Source organism: Urocitellus parryii, chromosome 7 (genome assembly GCF_045843805.1).
Source record: "Urocitellus parryii isolate mUroPar1 chromosome 7, mUroPar1.hap1, whole genome shotgun sequence".
NCBI classification, from domain to species: Eukaryota; Metazoa; Chordata; class Mammalia; order Rodentia; family Sciuridae; genus Urocitellus; species Urocitellus parryii.
In genome coordinates this window covers 154,497,921-154,519,026 of record NC_135537.1, presented here as the reverse complement: position 1 = coordinate 154,519,026, position 21,106 = coordinate 154,497,921, and the positions used below count along the sequence as shown (strand labels likewise).

Sequence of the window (21,106 nt, the reverse complement as noted above, 5' to 3'; positions counted from 1 at the left end):
TTGGGGGATTGGCTTATTTCACTTAGCATGATAGTATCCAGATCCACCCATTTACTGGCAAATGTCATAAAATTACTCTTCTTTATGGCTGAGGAGTAATACTCCATTGTGTATATAGATATCACAGTTTCTTTATCCTTTCATCTGTTCAAGGTTATCTAGGTTTGTTCCATAGCTTAGCTGTTGTGAATAAGCATTGATGTGGACGTGTCACTGTAGTATGTTGATTTTAATTTTGGATGTATACCAAGGAGTAGGATAACTGGGTCAAATAGTAGTTCTATTCTTAGTTTTTTGAGGAATCTACATACTGCTTTCCAGAATGGTTGCGTCAATTTACAGTCCCACCAACAGTATATGAGTGTACCCTTTTCCCCACATCTCGCCAATATTTACTACTTGTATTCTTGATAATTGCCATTCTGGTTAGAGTGAGATAAAAACTCAATGTAATTTTAATTTGCATTTCTCTAATTGCTAGAAATGTTGAACATTTTTTTCATATATTGGTTGAACAGTCATTTCTTCTTTTGAGAAGTGTCTTTTCAGTTCATGTGCCCATCTGTTGATTGAGTTACTTGGGTTTTTTGTTTGTTTGTTTGTTTTGGTGTTAAACTTTTTGAATTTTTTGTATATCCTGGAAATTGATGCTTCTGAGTTGTAGGTTGCAAAGATTTTCTCCTGTTCTATAGGCTCTCTCTGCACACTCTTGATTGTTTCCATTTCTGTGAAGAAGCTTTTTAGTTTGATACCATCCCATTTATTGACTATTGATTTTACTTCTGTCCTTAGGAGTCTTGTTAAGGAAGTCATCTTCTGAGCTGATATATTGGAGTGTTGTGCCTACATTTTCTTCTAGTAGGTGCAGGGTTTCTGATCTAATACCTAGGTCTTCAGTCCACTTTGAGTTGAGTTTTATTTAGGGTTAGAGATAGGGATTAAAATTCATTCTACTACATGTGGATTTCTAGTTTTCCCAGCACCATTTGTTGAAAAGGCTGTCTCTTCTCCAGTGTATTTTTCTGGCACCTTTGCATGGACTTTGTGTGAATCCTCTGCTCATCCCAACATTTCCACTTTAGTTCTAGGATCCAATCAAGGATTCTTCCTTTTTGTTTTGTTTTCACTTTTTGAAAAATATTTACTTTTTAGTTGTAATTGGACACAATACCTTTATTTTACTTATTTATTTTTATGTGGTGCTGAGGATCGAACCCAGGGCCTCATACGTGTTAGGCGAGCGCTGTATCACAGAGCCATAACCCTGGCCCCCTGTTTTGTTTCATTTGTGGATGTCATGTCTCCTTAGTTTTCTTCAATCTGAAATAGTTCTTCAGTCTCATAATTTTTCAAGACCTTGCTATTTTTGAAGAATATGGACCCATTACTTGATACAGTGCCCCTCAGTATGGGTGTGTATGATGTACTGTCATGGCTTATGAGCCTTTGACAGGAACATCATAGAAGTGCTGCCCCTCAGAAGTCATAGGATGTCGATTTTTTCTATGACTGTGATTTTAACATTATGTATTGAGATATGCCTGCCAGATTTTTCTATTATAAGATTAATTAATAAATGCCTTATACTTATTAATAAGCAATTCATATATTTTGTGGGGATAAAACTTTGAAACTGTATAAATATTCTGCTCCTAATCAAATTTCTCTTGCCAAATTTAACTTTAGGATGTCAAATGATAATTTTTTAATGTTATTCCTCTTTCTAGGTTTATTAATTGGAATTTAACTGTATGGTTAAATTCCTTTCTCTATATATTTTTATTCATTTATTTTTTATATCAGAATAAATTCATGAATTCCTATTTTAATCAAGGTTTAAATTTCATTATGATCATTTTTTATTCTGATTTCAAAATTTCCTAGACTTGGCCGATACAAGCCCACTTTTGACATGTTCCCATCATTCTTTGGTCACTTGCTTTCCTTCCAGCATAAGATGTGCAAGGCCCACCTTGTGTTTTCCTATCCTAATCTTGGAGTCAACCATTTTTTTAAGGAATTTTGGTTCCTTTAGTGGAGAGTGGTATTTAGAAACAAAATCTTGGAACCAGAAGTGATTATTGCTATTTGAGTGACATTGCTTCTAGACCTTAGTAGAGAAAACTAAATAGTTTGTATTTATAAACAGTTATCAGTGTGTGTCCAACAATGAAAATTACCATCGTTAAGATGGCATATTTTGAAATTATTTCTGAGCCAGAACAAACTGTTTAGATAGAATTGAATATAGGATTGAGGTCAGAGACTAAGGTTGACATATGGTTCCAAGGAGTTATTATAAAGATCTATCAGTGCACATAGGTTCAATAATAATGCAGCACTGGGGGATGCTGAAATGCATGTTTGTTTGTTTTTAAAGCTTTAAATGAGTGCATAACCCTGGTCTGCAATTTTTATGAGTTGGAGTGTGCTTGTGTTGTTGCGTAATTATATTGCAGATCATTGTGATTGTTGATGCTAGATAATAGATTCCAATGACATAAGAGCTCCCTGGGGCAAGGTTAGTCCAATCCTGTTATACAGGTAGAAGTGTTGATTACACATTTAAAATATAAAAGACTGGTGTGGCATTAAAGACTTGACAACTTTAATTTTCAATATAATTCTTCAGTGGAAAATGATTCAACCTTATAAACTCTTTCTGGTTAGTTTTGCTGTGTCCAATTTTACATATTAGGTTAAATACATTATCATATAAGCCATTTTGATATTCACATCATGTTTTCCTATATGATTGTTTTCAGGCTTTCTGAAGACTTAAGGATTGATTATAAAGATGTGAATTTTAAATTTTGATTTGTAGTTACTTTTTTTTTAGTATTTTAAAGCATAATATAAAATAAGAAAATTGCAACTTCAGTCTTAATATGGTAGTCACTGATCTGTATTTCTTGACTGTTTGCATAATAAAGCTCCTGGATCCATTTAGAAATGTGAAATATCTAACAATTATTCTAGCAGTATTAACAGCTATTTATTTGGTAGCTATTTATTGTAACTCTTGTACCTAATGGAGGAAGAGTAGAGTATTTGAATAATAGTAAGAACACATGAACTGTAATTTACTTGAGAACTGCTGGGCATGTGCTGTTTTCCAATGAGTACACAATAATGCCATGAAGTTTCCTCAGAAAGTCATCTTTGTTTCCTATTTCTTGGCAGCTGCTTTTGTGCCCCTTTTTTTGAGGAGCTACTCTATTTGAAAGATCTTGAATAAGTTTATATGGTTAACAGATAATGTGAAATGGAAATCGAAATCATTAATAAAAGGTTTCCATTTAGTCACAAAACATTTATCAAGACCAAGGTTACCTTCTTGGATATGAGACTTTTGTAATCACACAGGGTCCTGCTCTTAAAAGGACTTAGATGGGCTCTTGCACTTGGTTTAACTCTTTGCTACCACTGTCTTGAAATTCTTTTTTTTTTTTTTTTTTTGTATTAGGCTTTGCAGTTTATATAACTGGTCCTGGTCAAGACACACACACGCAGGCACACAGTGTTATATTCCACGTGGACTGAAAGACATTCTGACATGATTCAGGCGAAATCATAGTCTACCTATTGTAATAAGAAAGGTTAAAGACAAAGGCAGAAAACTAGAGCCCAAATTCAGGAATAAGAATAAGCAAAAGCCAAACTGTACCTTTGCCCATAAGACTAGATAATCCAAACCCTGCCTACTTCTCCAGCATCATCCCTACTACTCTCTCCCCATGCACCATGCTCCAGCTACACATCCTTGGGTTCTATAAATACCTAAGTTTGTTTTGCTGCTGTGAGACCTTTTGACTGCCTGGAATGCTTTGTTCTTCAGTCATAGCTGACTTATTGTTTGAGTTTTAGATAGAATGAACACCCAGTTTAAATTTGCCCTCCTCTACCTGGTCACATATGATATTACTTTTCAGTATCTGAAATCTAGTTCATTTCATTGTTTCTTTTTTTAATCGATTTTCTCCTACCACTAGAATGCAAATGCCATAAGAGCAGGGATTTTGATATGTTCACCATATTATCACACGGATTTAATATCAAGATCCAAGGTATGGTAGCACACTCCTGTAATCTCAGTGACTAGAGAGGCTAAGGCAGGATATGGCAAGTTGAGACCAGTCTCAGCAACTTAGCCAGACCCTTAGTAACTCAGCAAGACCCTGTCTCCAAATAAAAGCTGAAAATGCCTGGGGATATAGCTCAGTGGTAAAGCACTCCTAGGTTCAATCACTGGTACCAAACAGCAACAACAACAATAAAATAACTTAATGTATAATGCCTGTATGTAATTGTGGTAAATAAAAGTTTGGTGGATAAATGCATGTATAAAAACATGCATTCAGAAGCAATCAGGTAGTCTAAGGAAACTTCCAAGAGTAGTAAGCTATTATGCTGATGAAGATCTCATACTTGAAGACCTGAAAACTCCTTCTTAGGAGGAGTTTTCCAGTATTACCCACAAGGCTGGGTTGTGTGTACAAGCGGATTTGTAGGTGTCCATCCTCAAGATTCCAGAACTGCTTCAATTCTAGGAAAAAAGAAAAGGAAAGGAACTAGCAAAGGAAATATTTCCTTTGGATACAGAATAAAGGAGACAGTAAAATAACTCTGTCTAATCTTTTGGAACTTTCATCTCATTTAAAAAAGATCATTTAACTAAAGTTTAGCCCATTCCTGATTTTGCCAGTGTTAAGCAACCCTAGTGTTGTGTGCACAGCTGATATTTTATCTGGAAGAATCTTTGCTGTGATAAAGTATACAAGTTGCCACTGCTTCTAAATGCTGTCATTTTTATGTCTCTTCCAGTATAATACTGAATTGAAGATCAATTTTACAACAAAAATATTGACATTTTTAATATTAGCTTCAGTGAATCAATATATAGCAGGCATTTCGGTCTTGCCAGTCTAGTCACAGAATCTGTACAGATTATTTATTAAGTAGCTAGCATCATCATGCCCTCCTCCTCTCTTGAAATGATTTTAATATAAAACATCATTACACTAGTATTTTTTTTCCCCTTTGGTGTATTCTTACCCATATGACCTAACCGTAAGCTACCATATCCTAGGCAAGGATCAGCCTGACCATAGAGTGCATGTACATTTCAAAATTCTCCCGTTATGAATGTTTTTTATTTTCACAGAGCCAAAAAGAAGTTTTATAGATCATTTTATGAATAATTTTGTCATTCTATATACGGAGAAACTGGGAGTGGGGGCAGGATAATTGACTGCTTAAAGCCACATGGGTAGGGGTCAGCAGAAATGGAACTCAGCCCTCTAGAGTAACATCTTTGGCTGCAGTGCACTTCCAAATACATAATCAGTGGCAGGAAAAATTCCCAGTTTTTCTTTTTGAACAGACTATAAATGGCTAATTTCAGAAGAAAAGAAAGTTAAATGCCTCTTGTACTATGACTTTCTGTGCTTTGAGTCTTTCTTAAATTATAGCAGAAGAAAGGTGTGGTTTATTTATTTTTACTGCTTATCAATTTGCATACACAGGAGTAATTATAAGAAATTGTTTAAGGGTATTTCCAGTTTTGTGTGGGAAACACCTTTACGTCTTTTACAAAATGTAAAATTTGTCAATATCTTAGCAAATGGAGGAAAAAAGAAAATGATATAAAGAAGACATAACTGGAAAGAGCTAATTTTAAATGCTACATATCAAAAAAGAAGGACAAATATGTTATAATTACTAACTATTCTATGATGATATTGATGTACTGACAAATATTTTCATATATTTGTTCAGTCACCCCTTGCCGACCCATAGGGTATTAAAAAATACTTACCTTTGAGCTAGGGTTGTGGCTCAGCCGTAGAGCGTTTGCCTCACACATGCTAGACCCTGGGTTCGATCCTCAGCACCACATAAAAATAAATAAGTGAAATAAAGATATTGTATCCAACTACAAGTAAAAAATAAGTATTTAAAAAAATTACTTACCTTTAAGAAAATATCTTTCCTTTTATACACATGTTCTAGATTTGGATTTGTCACCACTACTATTTAAAATGTTTTTGTTTTATCATTTGTTCTAACCCTCTTTTTTATTTTTCATAATTATTAAATGTGCCAAATTTTCATTTTCAAGGGATAATTGACAAGCCATATTCACCTGCCTTCCTTGGGCACTTCTGACCTTAACCATATCTTCCTGTTTGAACATAAAGTCAAGCTGGAGGCAGGTTACTTTATATAATGTGTAAACCTTAAAAAACAATCTCTCCTCCATTCCTTGGACAAGGTAACCGTGCTCTCTCCTAAGAGGCTTCCTTGACCTCCTTCCTTTCCTTTTGTTCCCTAACATATAATATAAGCATAAGCCCTCACATGCAGTATCAACTAAAGACTTCCAACCAGTTGATCAGATAGTCTGGCGGATCTTCAGAGACCTCTAAATGGCCAGGGGCTTCTTAGCAAGCATTTTCTTATGAGCTTCAAGAATAGAACTATTTCTGACAAACATGCCCAGCCCTTGTTTTAATTTAATTTTGAGACATAGTCTTGCTAAATTGCCTAGGCCAGCCTCAAATTTATAGTCCTCCTGTCTTGGCCTCCAGAGTAGCTGGAATAGTAGGCATATACCTCTGTGTCCAATTAAAGTTATTATGTTGTTATTATTATTATTATGAAGAGAATAGGCTTCATATTAAACCAGCAAATTTCTCCATGACTGGTATCACACCATGTTCTTTCCTTTCCTCTTGTAATCTTTGTAGAGACAGACTATTAAAAGACATCAGAACTCCTTGACCTCACAGCTTGTGGCATACTTTGAAGTATATATGAAAGTACTTTGTCAAGGAAGGATGGGAATGTTCTTGCTTACGAAACTCTTATGAGCCTATTGAAGATGAATTGTTTTAATCTTTGCAATGAAAGCTGAATAAATTTAGTTTATGATAAAGACTGTGTTGAGGTGTTAAGATGTACTTGGTTATAAATTAATATAATGTAGACTCACGGTTTACAATGAAAATGTAACATGAATAGTGCCTGTCTTTTCTTCTTCTAGTTTATTAACAACATTTAAAAATGAAAACATTTAATCACATTGTAGAATTTTGAATGGAAAGGAAATTATTTTCTAGAAGATACTGTACCTAAAGCTTTACAAAAATAGCTTTTGTCATTTACAAATTAGTGTATTTTAAAAGGCATTAAATTAACAACAAAAAAGAGAAAATATCTAGGAATTAACTTAGAAATGTACAAGATGGATGTGAAGATAACTTTAAAACTCTGTAGAAGGTCACAGAATATTTGAACAAAGACATGGAAAGACATACCAAGTTCTTGGATAAGAAGACTTAAAAATAACATCAAAACGTGGCAAACAAGAGAGAAGGATAGAGGAGAAATCTTCCTGGAATTTAAGAAACTGAACTAAAAAAAAAATTACCAATGAATAGAAAAATTGGCAAAATGCTAGATAGTTCACATGAAAGGAGATATTAAATGGTTCTTAAAGCATAAAAGAGAAAAGAAGCTTAGCCTTACTCAGGTCACCTTAAGATACCATTTTCATGAAGAAGACTGGCAAAAAATCCAGAAAATATGTAGAACATTATGTTGGTGAAAATTCAGAATCTAACAGACAAGAGTATTTATGGAACAGTATATTAGTACAATCCTGAATGATGGCAATTTCAGTTTTATGGCATTTCAGTAATTTCATCAAGTTAATATTTACTATTATTTCTGGCAGAAGATATTTTTATTCCTTTCTCTTTTATATTGTCTGTTTTTCATCTAAGAACTAGTTTTAGAAATTATTGACTAGCATGTCTTTGCAAATATCAAGTCTTACTCAAACACCATATGTATAATGTACAGATTCTTCCTCTGATGACGTTTCTAATTAAATGGGATAAAAACTGGTTTGATAAGATTGTAGGGGGAAAGATTTATACACTGAAGTAAAGCTAAGTTTTCTGTTGATTTTGCTGACCTAAACTTTTCCCCCTATTATGACTCACCAAACTTGATAAACAGTTTGCATATTTTTAAGTAAAGGAATAAGAATTTACTCTTTAGTCATTCTTTAATAATGTTTGCTTGTGGGATAAGTGCACATCTCTGTGTGTGACTGTGTGTGTAACATTACTAAATGTGTCATAAAATGCCTATCCCTTCTCTCTTGTTTGCCTCTTTCCTACCTATTCTTGCAAGGCCCTCCATCAACAGGGTTTTAGTAATGTCTTCAGGGTAGACTCTGCTTTCCATCTCATCTCCAGTCCATAGTTATGGCCAGGCGTGTGAAGTGAATGCAGCAATTTAAACACATAACTGTTATACTAACACCTTAAATAGAAATATTCTTAACATCTAATTATTTGTAGCATTTTGTGGAATGCATTGTAGAGAGTTAGAGTTGATATGTCCATTGGACTTGGCTATGTTCCAAGGGACGCTGAGAACCCTGTGTTCTGCTGAGACAAATCACCATTAGATGGGGATCTTGGTCATTTGATACCAGTGAAGATAACTGCCCATAAATTTTTTTTTTTTTTTTTTACATCTCCCTTTGAGCGGGTGATACTATTCCTACCTTAATATGATGTTACCTATGGTGTTACCAAGAGGCTGGGTAATTCTTTCTAAGGCCACATGATTAGCACATAGCAGTACTGCCATTTGAACTTTTTTCACTTAGTTGTAGTACATTCCCTGTGATATTAAGATGCTTGTATTTGGAATACTTAGTGTAGTGTGTGACACACAGTGACAATAAATGGTGGTTACTATTTCTTATTATATCAAAACTTCCTCCCCTGAGGTTTGAGAATCTGCTCCATGCATAGTGTAGATTAAAACAATCTATAATAAACTTACTTTTAGAATTGAGTTCTCTTCTGGGCTGGGGTTATGGCTCAGTGGTAGAGTGCTTGCCAAGCATGTGTGAGGCACTGGTTCAAACCTCAGCACCACATAAAAATAAATAAACAAAATAAAGGCATTGTGTCCATGCGCAATAACAACAACAAAAAAATTGAATTCTCTTTCATGGCTGACTTTGTCAGTCTTTTTGTTTAATTGGTGCATAATAATTTTATAGAATAGTGAGTTTCACTGTGGCATATTCATTCTTGCACATAATTTGATCAATTTTATTCCTCAGTACCTCCCTTGCTCTCTCTCCTCCTCCCTCTCCCTTACTCCCTTCCTGTACCCTAATGTTTTCCCTGCTCTTCTCATGAAAATACCCCCTACACCCCACCCCAAGTTATTTCAGTGCTTTGGACAACTGAGTAGCTCTTCTCTCTGAGTCAGTACTGGCCACATCCCTAGGATTTTAAGCTCTTCAAAACACCTCTCTTTTCTTCATGGGGTAGTACTGCGTAACTTTCTTGCTTCATGGCTGTTGACTTTGCTGCTGACAGTGTTGTTGCTTGGTGGCTTCCTTTCTCTTGCTGCTTGATATACTTCTGCTGTTCCTTTGCTTGCCACTGTAGGGGCTGTGATAGTTAAGTATGCTTTGAACTCCCAGGCCAGTGAGTAACTGTAAGCTCCTAAAAGGTAGTTAGCTTTTGTTCAAGGTATGTTCAATTTATTTATAGAAGAATCTATAGTTTCTTCTGCATACAGTGATTAGAAAAGAGATAGGATGAACCATTGATTTGAGTTCTTTACCTCTGTAATTGGTTTACAATAAATATCCAATGTTTAAGGAGAATTTGGCAAGTTTCCACACATGTATCCATCGGTGGAAACCATCACTACTCCTAAGGTACCTACTGTGCCTATGAAAATTGAGGCTTGAAGAAACCCCAAAAGCTCAAAATGGAACCAAGGTCTATTGAATCTCAAGATTCATACTAGATAGAATCTCTAAAGCCCAAGTTCTTGCGGGGGGGGGTGGGGGGGGTGGTAAAAATCACTATTTCTCATTGGTGTGGGGAAAAAACACAATCTCTGAATCTAGCTACTGCTTGCTTCAATAAGAGAGTTATGCTAAATGAGCCTAAAGTGTTTTTCAACTATAAGTATCTTCTGTTTGTTATAAATAAATTAATAAAGTTAAATTTTTAGAAAACTGATATTTAGTTAAAAATGATGTTTCTACTTTCCCTCCCAAGAGCCAACTAATATGTATTGAAGAGGTTAAAAAAAGTAAAAATTCATAATGTTAGCGAGCAAGTTCCTTTTCTTCATTCATGTCTTATGCAAAGGTAATAAACCTCTGTTCAAATTCAGTTTGTTTTAATTAAATGAAATTGTACTATTCTCTGTAATTTTCACAGTGGAGCTATATGAGACTATAATTTTTTTCTTTTCACAGGGAAGTGTTTAAGAAGATCATGGAGTAATATGAGTCAGAGTAATAAAAGATCTGCAGGAAATCCCTCAAGAGAGTTGGTGAGATGATAAGAATTTCTGTTTTCTTCAAGTGTGTTGTATAATTATTTTTCTAACTATGAACATCATAGTCTTGTGCTCACAAGAGACATTTTCCTCAATCTTTTATTATTGTGTGATTTTTTTAAGCATATCAGTGGTGGAAATTATAATAGTTACTACCTAAAGCTTTGCTGCATTCTTCACTTTTGCCAGAGAATTCAGATTTTATATAGATATAGTTATTCATAATGATGTTGATATAGGTCAGTCTATCTAGAGAGCTATCATCACCTTTAAGATGGTATCATCAATGACTAAAATGCTATAGCTCAAAGTACATAAAATATATAAAACATCTGTATATGAGCATATATTGTTTATGTAAATAATATACAAAGTTGGAGTCAAATTTGACTATTTTAATATCTATTCATTTTCTACTGTTTCAGTTTTAGGAAAAGAAGAATTTGTAGACCCTTCACCAAATTCTTCATTTATACAGCTATTAAATCCAAGGCACCTGTGGTGAAAGCATGAATAAAAACACATCTGCTACAGCATCATCTGGTCTACTTGAAAAGTAATTTAAATCAAATTCAATGTGTTTTAAAATATTGAAGTTTGAAATATATAGACTATTAATGAACATTTCTTAAAAGTTTTTATACCTACCTCTCTCATGTGGTCTAGGACAGAGTAAAGTAATACATTGAATTACCAGTATTTCAGTGTGTGTTAGTCAGCTTCCCAAATCTGTGACAAAAATACTTGAGTTAATCAACTTATAAGGAGGAAAGATTTTTTTGGTTCATGGTTTCACAAGTTTCAGTTCATGATCACTTGGTGCTGGCACTTTGAGCCTGTAGCAGCATGGTACATGATGCAGGAGCACATGGAGGAGGAGTTCTTTCTACCTCATGGTGGCCAGGAGACAGAGAGACAGGAAAACACGCAGATCCTAATAGCTCCTTCAAGGCCACGCCCCGGTGACCTAACTGCCTCCAACAAGACCTCATCTCCTAAGAGCCCACTACCTCCCAGTAGCACTACAGGCTGGCAACCACGCCTCTGAACACATGGGTCTTTGGGGGACACTTCTAAACCATAACACAGTGTACATCGATGTATGGGACAAATTCTGCATTCTCTTTAAAATGGCCTGTAGAAATTAGACTTTTTAAATTTTTCATTTGATTTTTTTTTAAATATCTAAAAGATTTTATAATTCAGTGTAAAAATTACATAGTATAAGATTAGCTTTGGCTAACTAACCATTCCAAAGCACCTTAAAACAATAAGAATTCATTTGTTCTTACAATTCTGTAGATTTGCTGAGAAAGTCTGGTCTATACCAGATATGTAGAATGGCCTCCTTCTCATGGCGTGCAGAATGGCTCCTTCAAGGAGAACAGATATAGACCTTACTTTTAATATAAAGGAGCAGTAAAGTCACAATGTCAAGAGGCATGCAACCAGGGATAGAAAAAATTAGTGGCCATTTTGCTAACATATAAATATATTGACAATGTTTAATTGGAAAAGTCTGGCTCTTATTCTTATCCTTCCCTCTATGTCCTTAATCATCCTATAGATAACTTTTTATTCTTTTTTTCAGTGTTATTTTTGTATAAATAAATGAATGCACATATAAATACACAAATATTATATATATAATATATAGACATAATTGTATATATTTGGATTCTACTCTCCAAAATATTCTAAACTAAAAGTATGTTATATATATATACTCTTTTGATCTTGCCCTTTTGTCTTAAAATTATTTCCTGATGATCACTGCAAATCAGTTTATAAAGATCATTCTTGTTCCTTGTCAAAATTGCATAATAGTCTCTTCCTGTGTATGTACTGTAATTTGTTCAGCCACTAACTTCTTGATGGATAATTGGATTGTTTGCAATTTTTGGTAAGCACAAGTTATGCTAAAATGAAGAATCATTGGACTTTTTCCAAGAATCTCTTTGAGAATGGAATTGCTAGATTAGAGGGGTTACTAAATTTGAGTTTTTGAGGTTGTACCAATGTATAAAAGTGACTCTTTACCATGTTCAGTAACGCATACCTGTAATCCTAGTGGCTTGGGAGGCTGAGGCAGGAGGAGGATCACAAATTCAAGGCCAGTCTCAGCAATTTAGTGAGGACCTAAGCAACTTAGAGCCTGTCTGAAAGTAAAATATAAAAAAGGGCTGGGGATGTAGCTCAGTGATTAAGTGCCTCAGGGTTCAATCCTCAATACCAAAATGAATGAATGAATGAATGAATGAATGAATGAATAAATGTACCTCTTTTCCTATAGCTTTGTGATCAGAGGATGTTGTTCAGATTTTAAGTATTTGTCGATCTGATAAGTAAAGAATAGTACCTTTTCTTAGTTTTAACTTGTAATTCTCTTATTACTGCTAACGGTTGATTAGCTGAACAGCTTTTAAAATTAAAAAAATAAGTAATCTAAATTCTTAAAAGGGTAATTTTAAGATCCTAGTCATGTGATAAAGTTTTATGCTATCATTGAAGTTTATGTTTAGAAAATCTTTTAACAGCATGGAGATTGAATATAATAATTCTGGGGGGAAAAACAGGACCTATAACTGTTTATATAGAGCAATGTTAATTCAGAAAGAAAAAATATAGATAGATTTGTAGAAAGAAGATTAGAAGTAAACATACTGCTTTGTTAATAGTGCATAATCTGTTAGGATGAGAAAAAGAAGGGTTTTTTTTTTTTACTGAAATAATAATATATGCTGGATGCTGTATATAACCTTATTGAAGGAAATTCACATTTAGGTTTGCTAATGAGGTACCTTAGTTCCCTTTCTCTCTCTCCCATTTCTAGGCTTCATTTACGCTTTTGCAACCTAATATCCCATGAAGAATGGGCTGGAATTCATGTTAGTGGAATATTTTAGACTCAGTCCTCTCTGCCTTCTGTCTTTTTTCCTAGCTAATTGCCTATTACCCTAGTAACTAGATAGGCTTTCTAACACAAGCACTGAATTCAGCATAATGCAATCCTAAAGGATGTACAGATAGGGAACAAAATATTCAATAACAGGATATTTTGTAAGTTTTTAAAATTTCTTTTCTATTTTTCATTATTATGTAACTTTTGAATATAGCGGTTTTCTTAAAGGCACACTTAGAATTTCTGTGGCAGAAGCTAAGAAAGCTTTTTCTAAGAACTATAATCATATGTAAGATATGAAGTAACATCTTCTTCCCTATCCCTTTTTGGGCTAGGAATTGAACTTAGGGCATCACACATGATAAGCACATGCTCTACTGAGCTACACCCCATCCCCTAAAGTAACACTTTTTTTTTTTCCCAAGGTTGACCTTATTTGATATGTCTGAAGATAGCTGGAAGTCCCGTATTCAACAAAGACTTATACAACTCATAGCACCCTTGTCTCTGAGCTTATATTACAGCTCTCTTTGTGACCTGGGTCACCAACTTACCTATCTGAATTTTGGGTATTTTAGAAAAGTGAGAGTAAGAATCTTACAGTTTGTGTTAATATTAAATTGGATGGCACTATTACATATGCATAAGCATATTACCCAGAACATAATATGCAGCAGCCCTAAGCTTTATTTCAGACTTTGTTCAAGTTATTCAAACAGTAAAATACTCTGCTGACTGGAGTGTTCGGGAACACCTCTTGGTGATATACCTTTTGCAGAATTCTCTGACAGTTCCTTCTTTTATAATGGCAGGAATAAGTACTTCATAACAGGAAAATACTCTTCCTAAATTAAAAAAATAAAATATTTTTTGAGATTCAAATGAAAATGATAATTATTTTGCTTTAAATGTCCATAAATGTGTCTTTTAAAATTACTGAGTTCATTAAAATATTTAGTTTTGAATTCCTTCAGTGTAGTCCAATAATCAACTGAAAACAAATCTCTTCAGTCACTCTTAATAAATCCCTAAATGTACTTAAATAATATGTTTAAGGTATTTTCTTTGTTTTCCCCCAATAAATAAGTATTATACCATAAATTCTTTTATGCTTTTGGTTGTTTTGGAAGAAAGAATTAAAAATAATGTAAGAAAATTTGATTGTTTTTCTGTCACCATACTTTTTAAAAGTAGGCTTTAAGTATATTGGTTGTCTAGATCTAAGAATTGGATTTAAGAAGTAATTGAAAGAAGATATAGGTATAGATCTCTAGCCTAACCTGTGAGTACTAATTTACTTTATCTTAGGGATCCTGCCTTTCAGATGATAACAGTTGCCAAGGAAACAGGACTTGGTCTAAAGATCCTAGGAGGAATTAACCGGAATGAAGGTCCATTGGTCTATGTTCAAGAAATCATTCCTGGAGGAGACTGTTATAAGGTAAAAATGAAAATAAAAATACTCCCCATTAACTGGGCGTGGTGGCTTATAGCTCTCATTCCAGCAACTCAGGAGGCTAAGGCTGGAGGATCACAAGTTTGAAGTCAGCCTCAGCAATTTAGTGAGACCCTGCCTCAAACTAAATAGTAAAAGGGGCTGGGGATGTGACTCAGTAGGTAAGCACCCCTGAATTCAATCCTTGGTACCAAAAAAAAAAAAAAAAACCATTGAAAAACAAATAACAAATACACTCATGCCAGTAGTAAGGTTTGTTTTCCTCTTTTATCAGCAAAATTTTAGTGTAAATTGAATGTCTTCATTGAAAGATAAAAAGGAACCAAGAAAAGACCTTAAACTCAGGAGCTTTACCCTAACAAATGAATAGGTTCTTTACATATAAAAATAATAGACATACTCGACTAACTAAAGGTTACATATTTTTTTAGTTATGTAAAGTTCAACTTTTAATTAGAGTTAAGAGAAATTTTATTTGAAATCCTGTTATCTGGATGCCATTCTAAGTTTGGGTTAGGTTAGATCTGTTCAATTTGAATTACATTCACTATCCTCCCCTAAATGCAAAGTCAAACAAAACAAATAAGCAAAAACAGCAAACAAATCTATTCCTTTCTGAATTTGCAGTAATTCTTATTGAATCTGTTAATTATGTAACTCATTAGTTGCCCCCAGGAGAAATTGGGTTTAGAATTAAGACAAAAAATATGGGCTTTTAAAATGAATCAGAAAGTTTTTCTCTCAACATCTTACTTTCCCTTGATGGAGGAAAGTCTTACTTTTCTTCAATGTAGTAAATATGTGATACCATGAGTTCCTTTTTGCTCTGGGTGCTAGGAAGTGCAGACCCAAATTTGAAGCAAAAGACCAGCAACTTCTTTAATTATATTTTAATTGTCATTTATTTTGAATTTCATTTTCTATTTCTGTTTTATTAATATGGTTATATATATATATGTGTGTGTGTGTGTGTGTGTGTGTGTGTGTGTGTATGTGTGTGTTTAACTTGTTAAGAATGCCTCCAGTTCTTTTTGGAGAGATATAGGATATAAAGAATTTAATAAAATATTTTGATAATACCAAGCTCAATAGCCTGAGAAAGGATTGTCTGTTATTAATTTTGTTCTTATTCTTTTTCATCCTATTATTATCCTTTTTGTTTTGGTTAAATATATAGTCCTACCTTATCCCCTCTCCCACTAGAAACACATAGCAAGCAGTTTATTTTCTCAACTAGATTTTTTTTTTGTTATTAAAAAAAACTCAATTTCAAAATAGGTACGTTTTAGTCAGCCTGTTTGCTGCTATGACCAAAAGACCTGATGAGCAATTTTAGAGGAGGACAAATTTATTTGGGCCTCACAGTTTCAGAAATCTCAGTCCAGAGATGGCCAACTCCATTGCACCAGGCCTGAGGTGAGGCAGGACATTACTGTGGGAGAGTGTGGTGAAAGAAAGTGGCTTAGGACATGGCTACCAGGAAGAGGAGAGAGAGAGCATTTTGCTCTCCAGGGATAAAATATATACTCTAAAAGCATACCCACCAGTGACCCACCTCCTCCAGTCACATCCTACCTGCTTTTAGTTACCACCTAGTTACTCCCTATCAGGGGATTAATGCACTGATAAAGGTAAAACTCTCATAATCTAATTATTTCACCTCTAAAATTTCTTGCATTGTTTCAAACAGGAGCTTTTGGGGGACAAAAAAAAAGTTATGATTTCAGTTGTTTGTGCATATTTGGATAATAAGACATTTTTTAAACCTACTTTTTAATATAATAAGTTCAAGATGGTATAATGATAAAAATTTTTACTATTCAATTTAAATTACTAACCAAATAAGAAGATAATTAGATGTTAAATGTAATTAAAACAAAAAAATGATTACTGTTTTCCTAAAAAATGGAGATATTTAGTACAACTGTAGTTTTAAAGCTGAGGGGTGGAATGGTGAGTGGAAGGTGTTGGTATTTCTTGGACTATACGTGATATAATGCAGTAATGGATCAAACTGCCTAATAAGTGATAGGAATTTACTTTTAAGACAAGTATCAATTTGTTCTTTTTTATGTACTTGAAAAGCATATGAATTAGAGTAATAAACTGATAGTGTTGGTGCAGAATGACTCTTTGTATGTTCTCAGTGATTATAGATTAAGAAATTATGCCCATGCTACGTACTTTTTTCTTGTTTGTTATTCTAGAATTATCATTTGAGAGTATCAAAACAAAACTTTGAATGGACTATATTCTTTGTTTACCACTAGAGGGCAGCATAGAGTTATTAATGTTCTGGCCACGTCCAAAAGATGGAAACATCCAAAATAGAGAAAGGTGTAGCAGAATAAGTAGTTTTCCAGAGCTCATATCCATTTTTTAATATTTCCTCAAGATGGAGTACTGTATGCATATTTTGTCTGTAAACACAAAATTGATACAACTTTACTTTAAAATATTTATTAATAATAATTTACTCACTGTGTTCCAAATACTGTTTTAAGCATATTAATAAATTTCTAATCTGCACAGATTTTTCTGAATAGTAGGTATGTTCATAGAATATAAAACAAAAGCTCATAAGATTATCCTTATCAAGGTAGTATTAATATTTTTTAAAAATGCATGTAAGTGCTGTAACTTATTATAATTTTGTTTTAATCTTATAATGATTCAGAATCAATAATATAGGCAATCTCACACTTATAGCTAGATTACGTTTCATTTATATCCCCAAACTCTTCAAGCTGTATGGGAATTATAAGAATTTTCTTTAGTTAATTTCGGTTAGCCAGAACCACCCCTAAAATGTTTTTCTCCTGGCAGACATGAAAATATAAAACTGGCTCATTACAACCAAAATATCATGTTTCTTGAAAAACATTCAGAGTTTATACTTGAGATATCATGAGTACAGTTTTCCAGTTAAGTAGGAAAGAAGATTCTCGTAGCTGTAAGAGTAGGAGGTAGCCTATAGCTTGAGAACAACTATACCAGGTACTGAATTAAGGAAATAAGGGAATCCCAAGGTCCTTTTCACCCAATCATCTCACCCCATCCCATATTATTCTGAAGTGCACAGCATTTAATCTTAGACCCTTTGTTGGCTTGGACACCCCTTTGAGCTTTAGACACACCTACCAATTTCATGATAAAAATTTCCACCTAGATCTCTTATAGCATCTCAGACTCAGTATTTCTCAGGCAGAATTTATTATATTCACCTCACACTCTCATCTTATCTTCTCATCTTCCCAAACAGAAAATTCTTCCAGTGATGAGTGACACCTTCCAGCGGCACCAAGTCAGCTAACCAACAAACTTCCTAGCTACTTCCTCTCCCAGAACAACCATATCCGATTCATTAGAACATATTGTTGACTTTTCTACTCTCTAAATATCTCATGAGCCCATCTCTTTTTGATCTCCACTCTCATCACCACAGCTTAAACAAACATAAGTTTTTAGCATCCCTCTAAAGCTTTGCCTGCTCTTCTGCACTATGCCTATTTCCCTCCCATCCTGCCTATTGCCTGCAAGACTCTAGATAGTGCGTTGTCTACTCTAGTCCTCCATCACTGTGCTTCCCCACTGACATTCCCTCTAATCCTGAAAGATTAGTTTCTTGCTTATCTCATATGCTGTTCCTCTAGACTGGGAATAGCACACTCGTCTCATTCCATTAATTCCACATATCAGTTCCAAAGGCCCCTGCCTAAATGTGTTCTTTGTTCTCTTCCAGTGTGACTGCTTTTGTTTTTCCTATAGGTGCTCCTAGATCTTGTTCTTTCCTTCATATCACCTACCTCTGTTGTAATGATGCCTGGATATATGTAATTATTTTATAAACTCTGGCTGAACCATAAGACAGTATGTTTCCTAAGGACAAGGATTCCGATTTTATTCACAGTAATATTGTTGGTATGATGCATGACACATTTCAATTGCTGAATTAATATTAATGAATGAATGGTCCCTTGGTTATTCTGTCATACTTTCTGAGAATTATTCACCTGTCTATTTAGCATTCTATTGCTACCATCTGGATTTCACATCAAGAGACCTGTCCTCTCCATGGCCTTTTGTGTCAAATTCTGTATAACACTTTGAAGTTTGCAAATATTTTTCTTTCTTTTGTTGCAATAATGTAGAGGAAGCAGCAGAAATCAAAAGCTTTGTTTCAAACTTGATACTGTACTTTATATTTCACTTAGTAAATTATAATACCCATATTGCAACATAGTCATATAAAGTACATATATGCATATGTATAGCTAAAAGAGCATGTAGTGTGTGTGTGTGTGTGTGCGCGCGCACGCGTGCGCACACATGTGTGTTTCCTCTTCTCTGAAATTGGGATGGGTCTCACAATCAATGTCATTGTAATTGGAATCTTTTTTCTCTAGTCATACATAAAGTAATAATGTATCTTAAAATTAGCAGCATCTTACATTTGATAAATTCAGGATTTTGTTGTCAAGCCCTATAGCTAAAGACAAAGGTCACACAGATAAGTGTGGTGTTTATAAAGTTAAGTAGAGGGACACTTAATTTTCAAATGAAGTATTCTTTCAATAGGCTGAACAGATCACTGGAACTGGGACCAAAGATTTTAGATAAATAATAGGGCCAGGCCTCTGGGTGGCAGAGTATGAAGGAAGCAATGCCACTTGTGAGAGCAGAATGCATAACAGCAAATAGTATTCTCTTTGCAACATCACTCTCTTCTTTGCCATTATTATTTCTGTCACAGACACCTTAATTTCTATAAGCTGTTCCCTGGATCTCATTAATTTATTATTGACTTATTGTATACTTATCAATGTGGTGGGGAAACAACTGTGAGAAGGACAGGCTATGGCCAACTGAGAGAATCCATGGTACCAGCTTGGGAATTACTGAATTAACATGCTCAAATGCAGGGGCAGTGAAAGTAAATGTGAATAAAAAGGATGCTACAAATAAGTTAAATAAAAGTGCTGTTTAAGCAAAGTGGAAGAAACAATTAAGTAAATCTGGAGAATTAGAGAAAACTCCCAGTAAAGGTAGTGTTTGAATTTTGCTGTGAAATTTTAAGTGAGAATTCATCAGGAGAAGTGCAAGGGTATGTGGTGGCCTTCTGTATAGGAACCTGTATTTGTAAACCAATTGAAATCTGAAAGACCATCAGTAGTTCAAGGGACACTCTCTGAAAACAGAATGAGGAGTTGATAGATGGGATGGAAGTTGTATGAAGAGGATGGAAAAGTAGGTTGCAGGCAGCTTGCACTGGGTTTAGGAAGTTAAAAAGTTTCAACTTTTTTTCTACCAATAGGCAATCAACCAAGGTTCTCAATTTGAGAAGTAACATAATCAAATTTGCTGTCGTGTAAAGATTATTTGTAACAGAAAGTTGGATTCACCTCACCTTACTTACACTGTTTTATAGTTTATATATGTTATGTGATTCTTAAAGAAAACTCATGTTATAGATATTTATCCCCACATTACAACTGAGAAAAGAGATGGAGTCTCATAGAGGTTAAGCAATTTTCCTGTTTATGTTAATAACACACCATGCAATCATTTCCAAGGGGACAATGAGCTTTCTTCCAATGGCTTTCTTCTGCTCTCAAAACTAATTGGGAACCGGGCACAGTGGTGCTTGCCCATAATCCCAGCAGTTCGGGAGGGTGAGGTAGGAAGATCTCAAGTTTAAAGCTAGCCTCAGCAAAAATGAGGTGCTAAGCAACTCAGTGAGATCCTGTCTCTAAATAAAATACAAATTAGGGCTGGGGATGTGGCTCAGTGATTGAGTGTCTCTGAAATCAACCCAGGTATCCCCTACAAAAAAAAGGTGGGAGGCTATGTTCAGTCTGTAGATCTTGAAAGTATGGGGAATAAAGAGTTAGTTAAATCAGAATCATAATATCAAATGGTTTCTAATAATATGGTAAAATATTATTGAGAAAATTACATAGTAAGGTTATAATTGGAAATAAAGAATGCTAGTAGTTTTTAACAGTACTACTTAAATGCTCAGGAATACATTATTTCAAGGTCTGCACAAATGTCAATGTGAGAGAGTTCAGACTTTGAAGTTGAGCATGTGAAAGTGCTTAGCACATTGCCTGTCACATCCTGTAGTTGCTTGGGAACTGCTGAGTCAGAATCTAGACTATGGAAAAAGGCCTCAGCACACAGCCCTGAAGTTAGTATCTTCACATATACATTAATCCAGCTGGGGCAGAATTCACTCCTTTAGAATGCTAGACTTTTACAGAAATAGCTTTGTTTTCATTTGCAGGTTCTAACTTTTAAACAGGTTCAGAAATTCATGTCATCGGCTAAGATCTTATTCCAGGAAGCAAAGA

General features: G+C 34.4%; 1 protein-coding gene across 3 annotated transcripts in view; it reads left to right on the top strand.

Annotated features, from left to right (window-relative positions):
* Stxbp4 (syntaxin binding protein 4) overlaps nt 1-21,106 on the top strand; it is a 155,154-nt gene that overhangs the window by 3,851 nt on the left and 130,197 nt on the right. For 2 of the 3 annotated variants that reach the window (XM_026407790.2, XM_026407792.2), the window contains exons 2-4: nt 10,313-10,389; nt 10,821-10,951; nt 14,606-14,738. In XM_026407790.2, the coding sequence (XP_026263575.2) occupies nt 10,905-10,951; nt 14,606-14,738 (180 nt within the window). In that variant the 5' untranslated portion in view covers nt 10,313-10,389; nt 10,821-10,904. The remainder of the gene's footprint in view (nt 1-10,312; nt 10,390-10,820; nt 10,952-14,605; nt 14,739-21,106) is intronic. The other variant, XM_026407791.2, reaches the window with a different exon arrangement.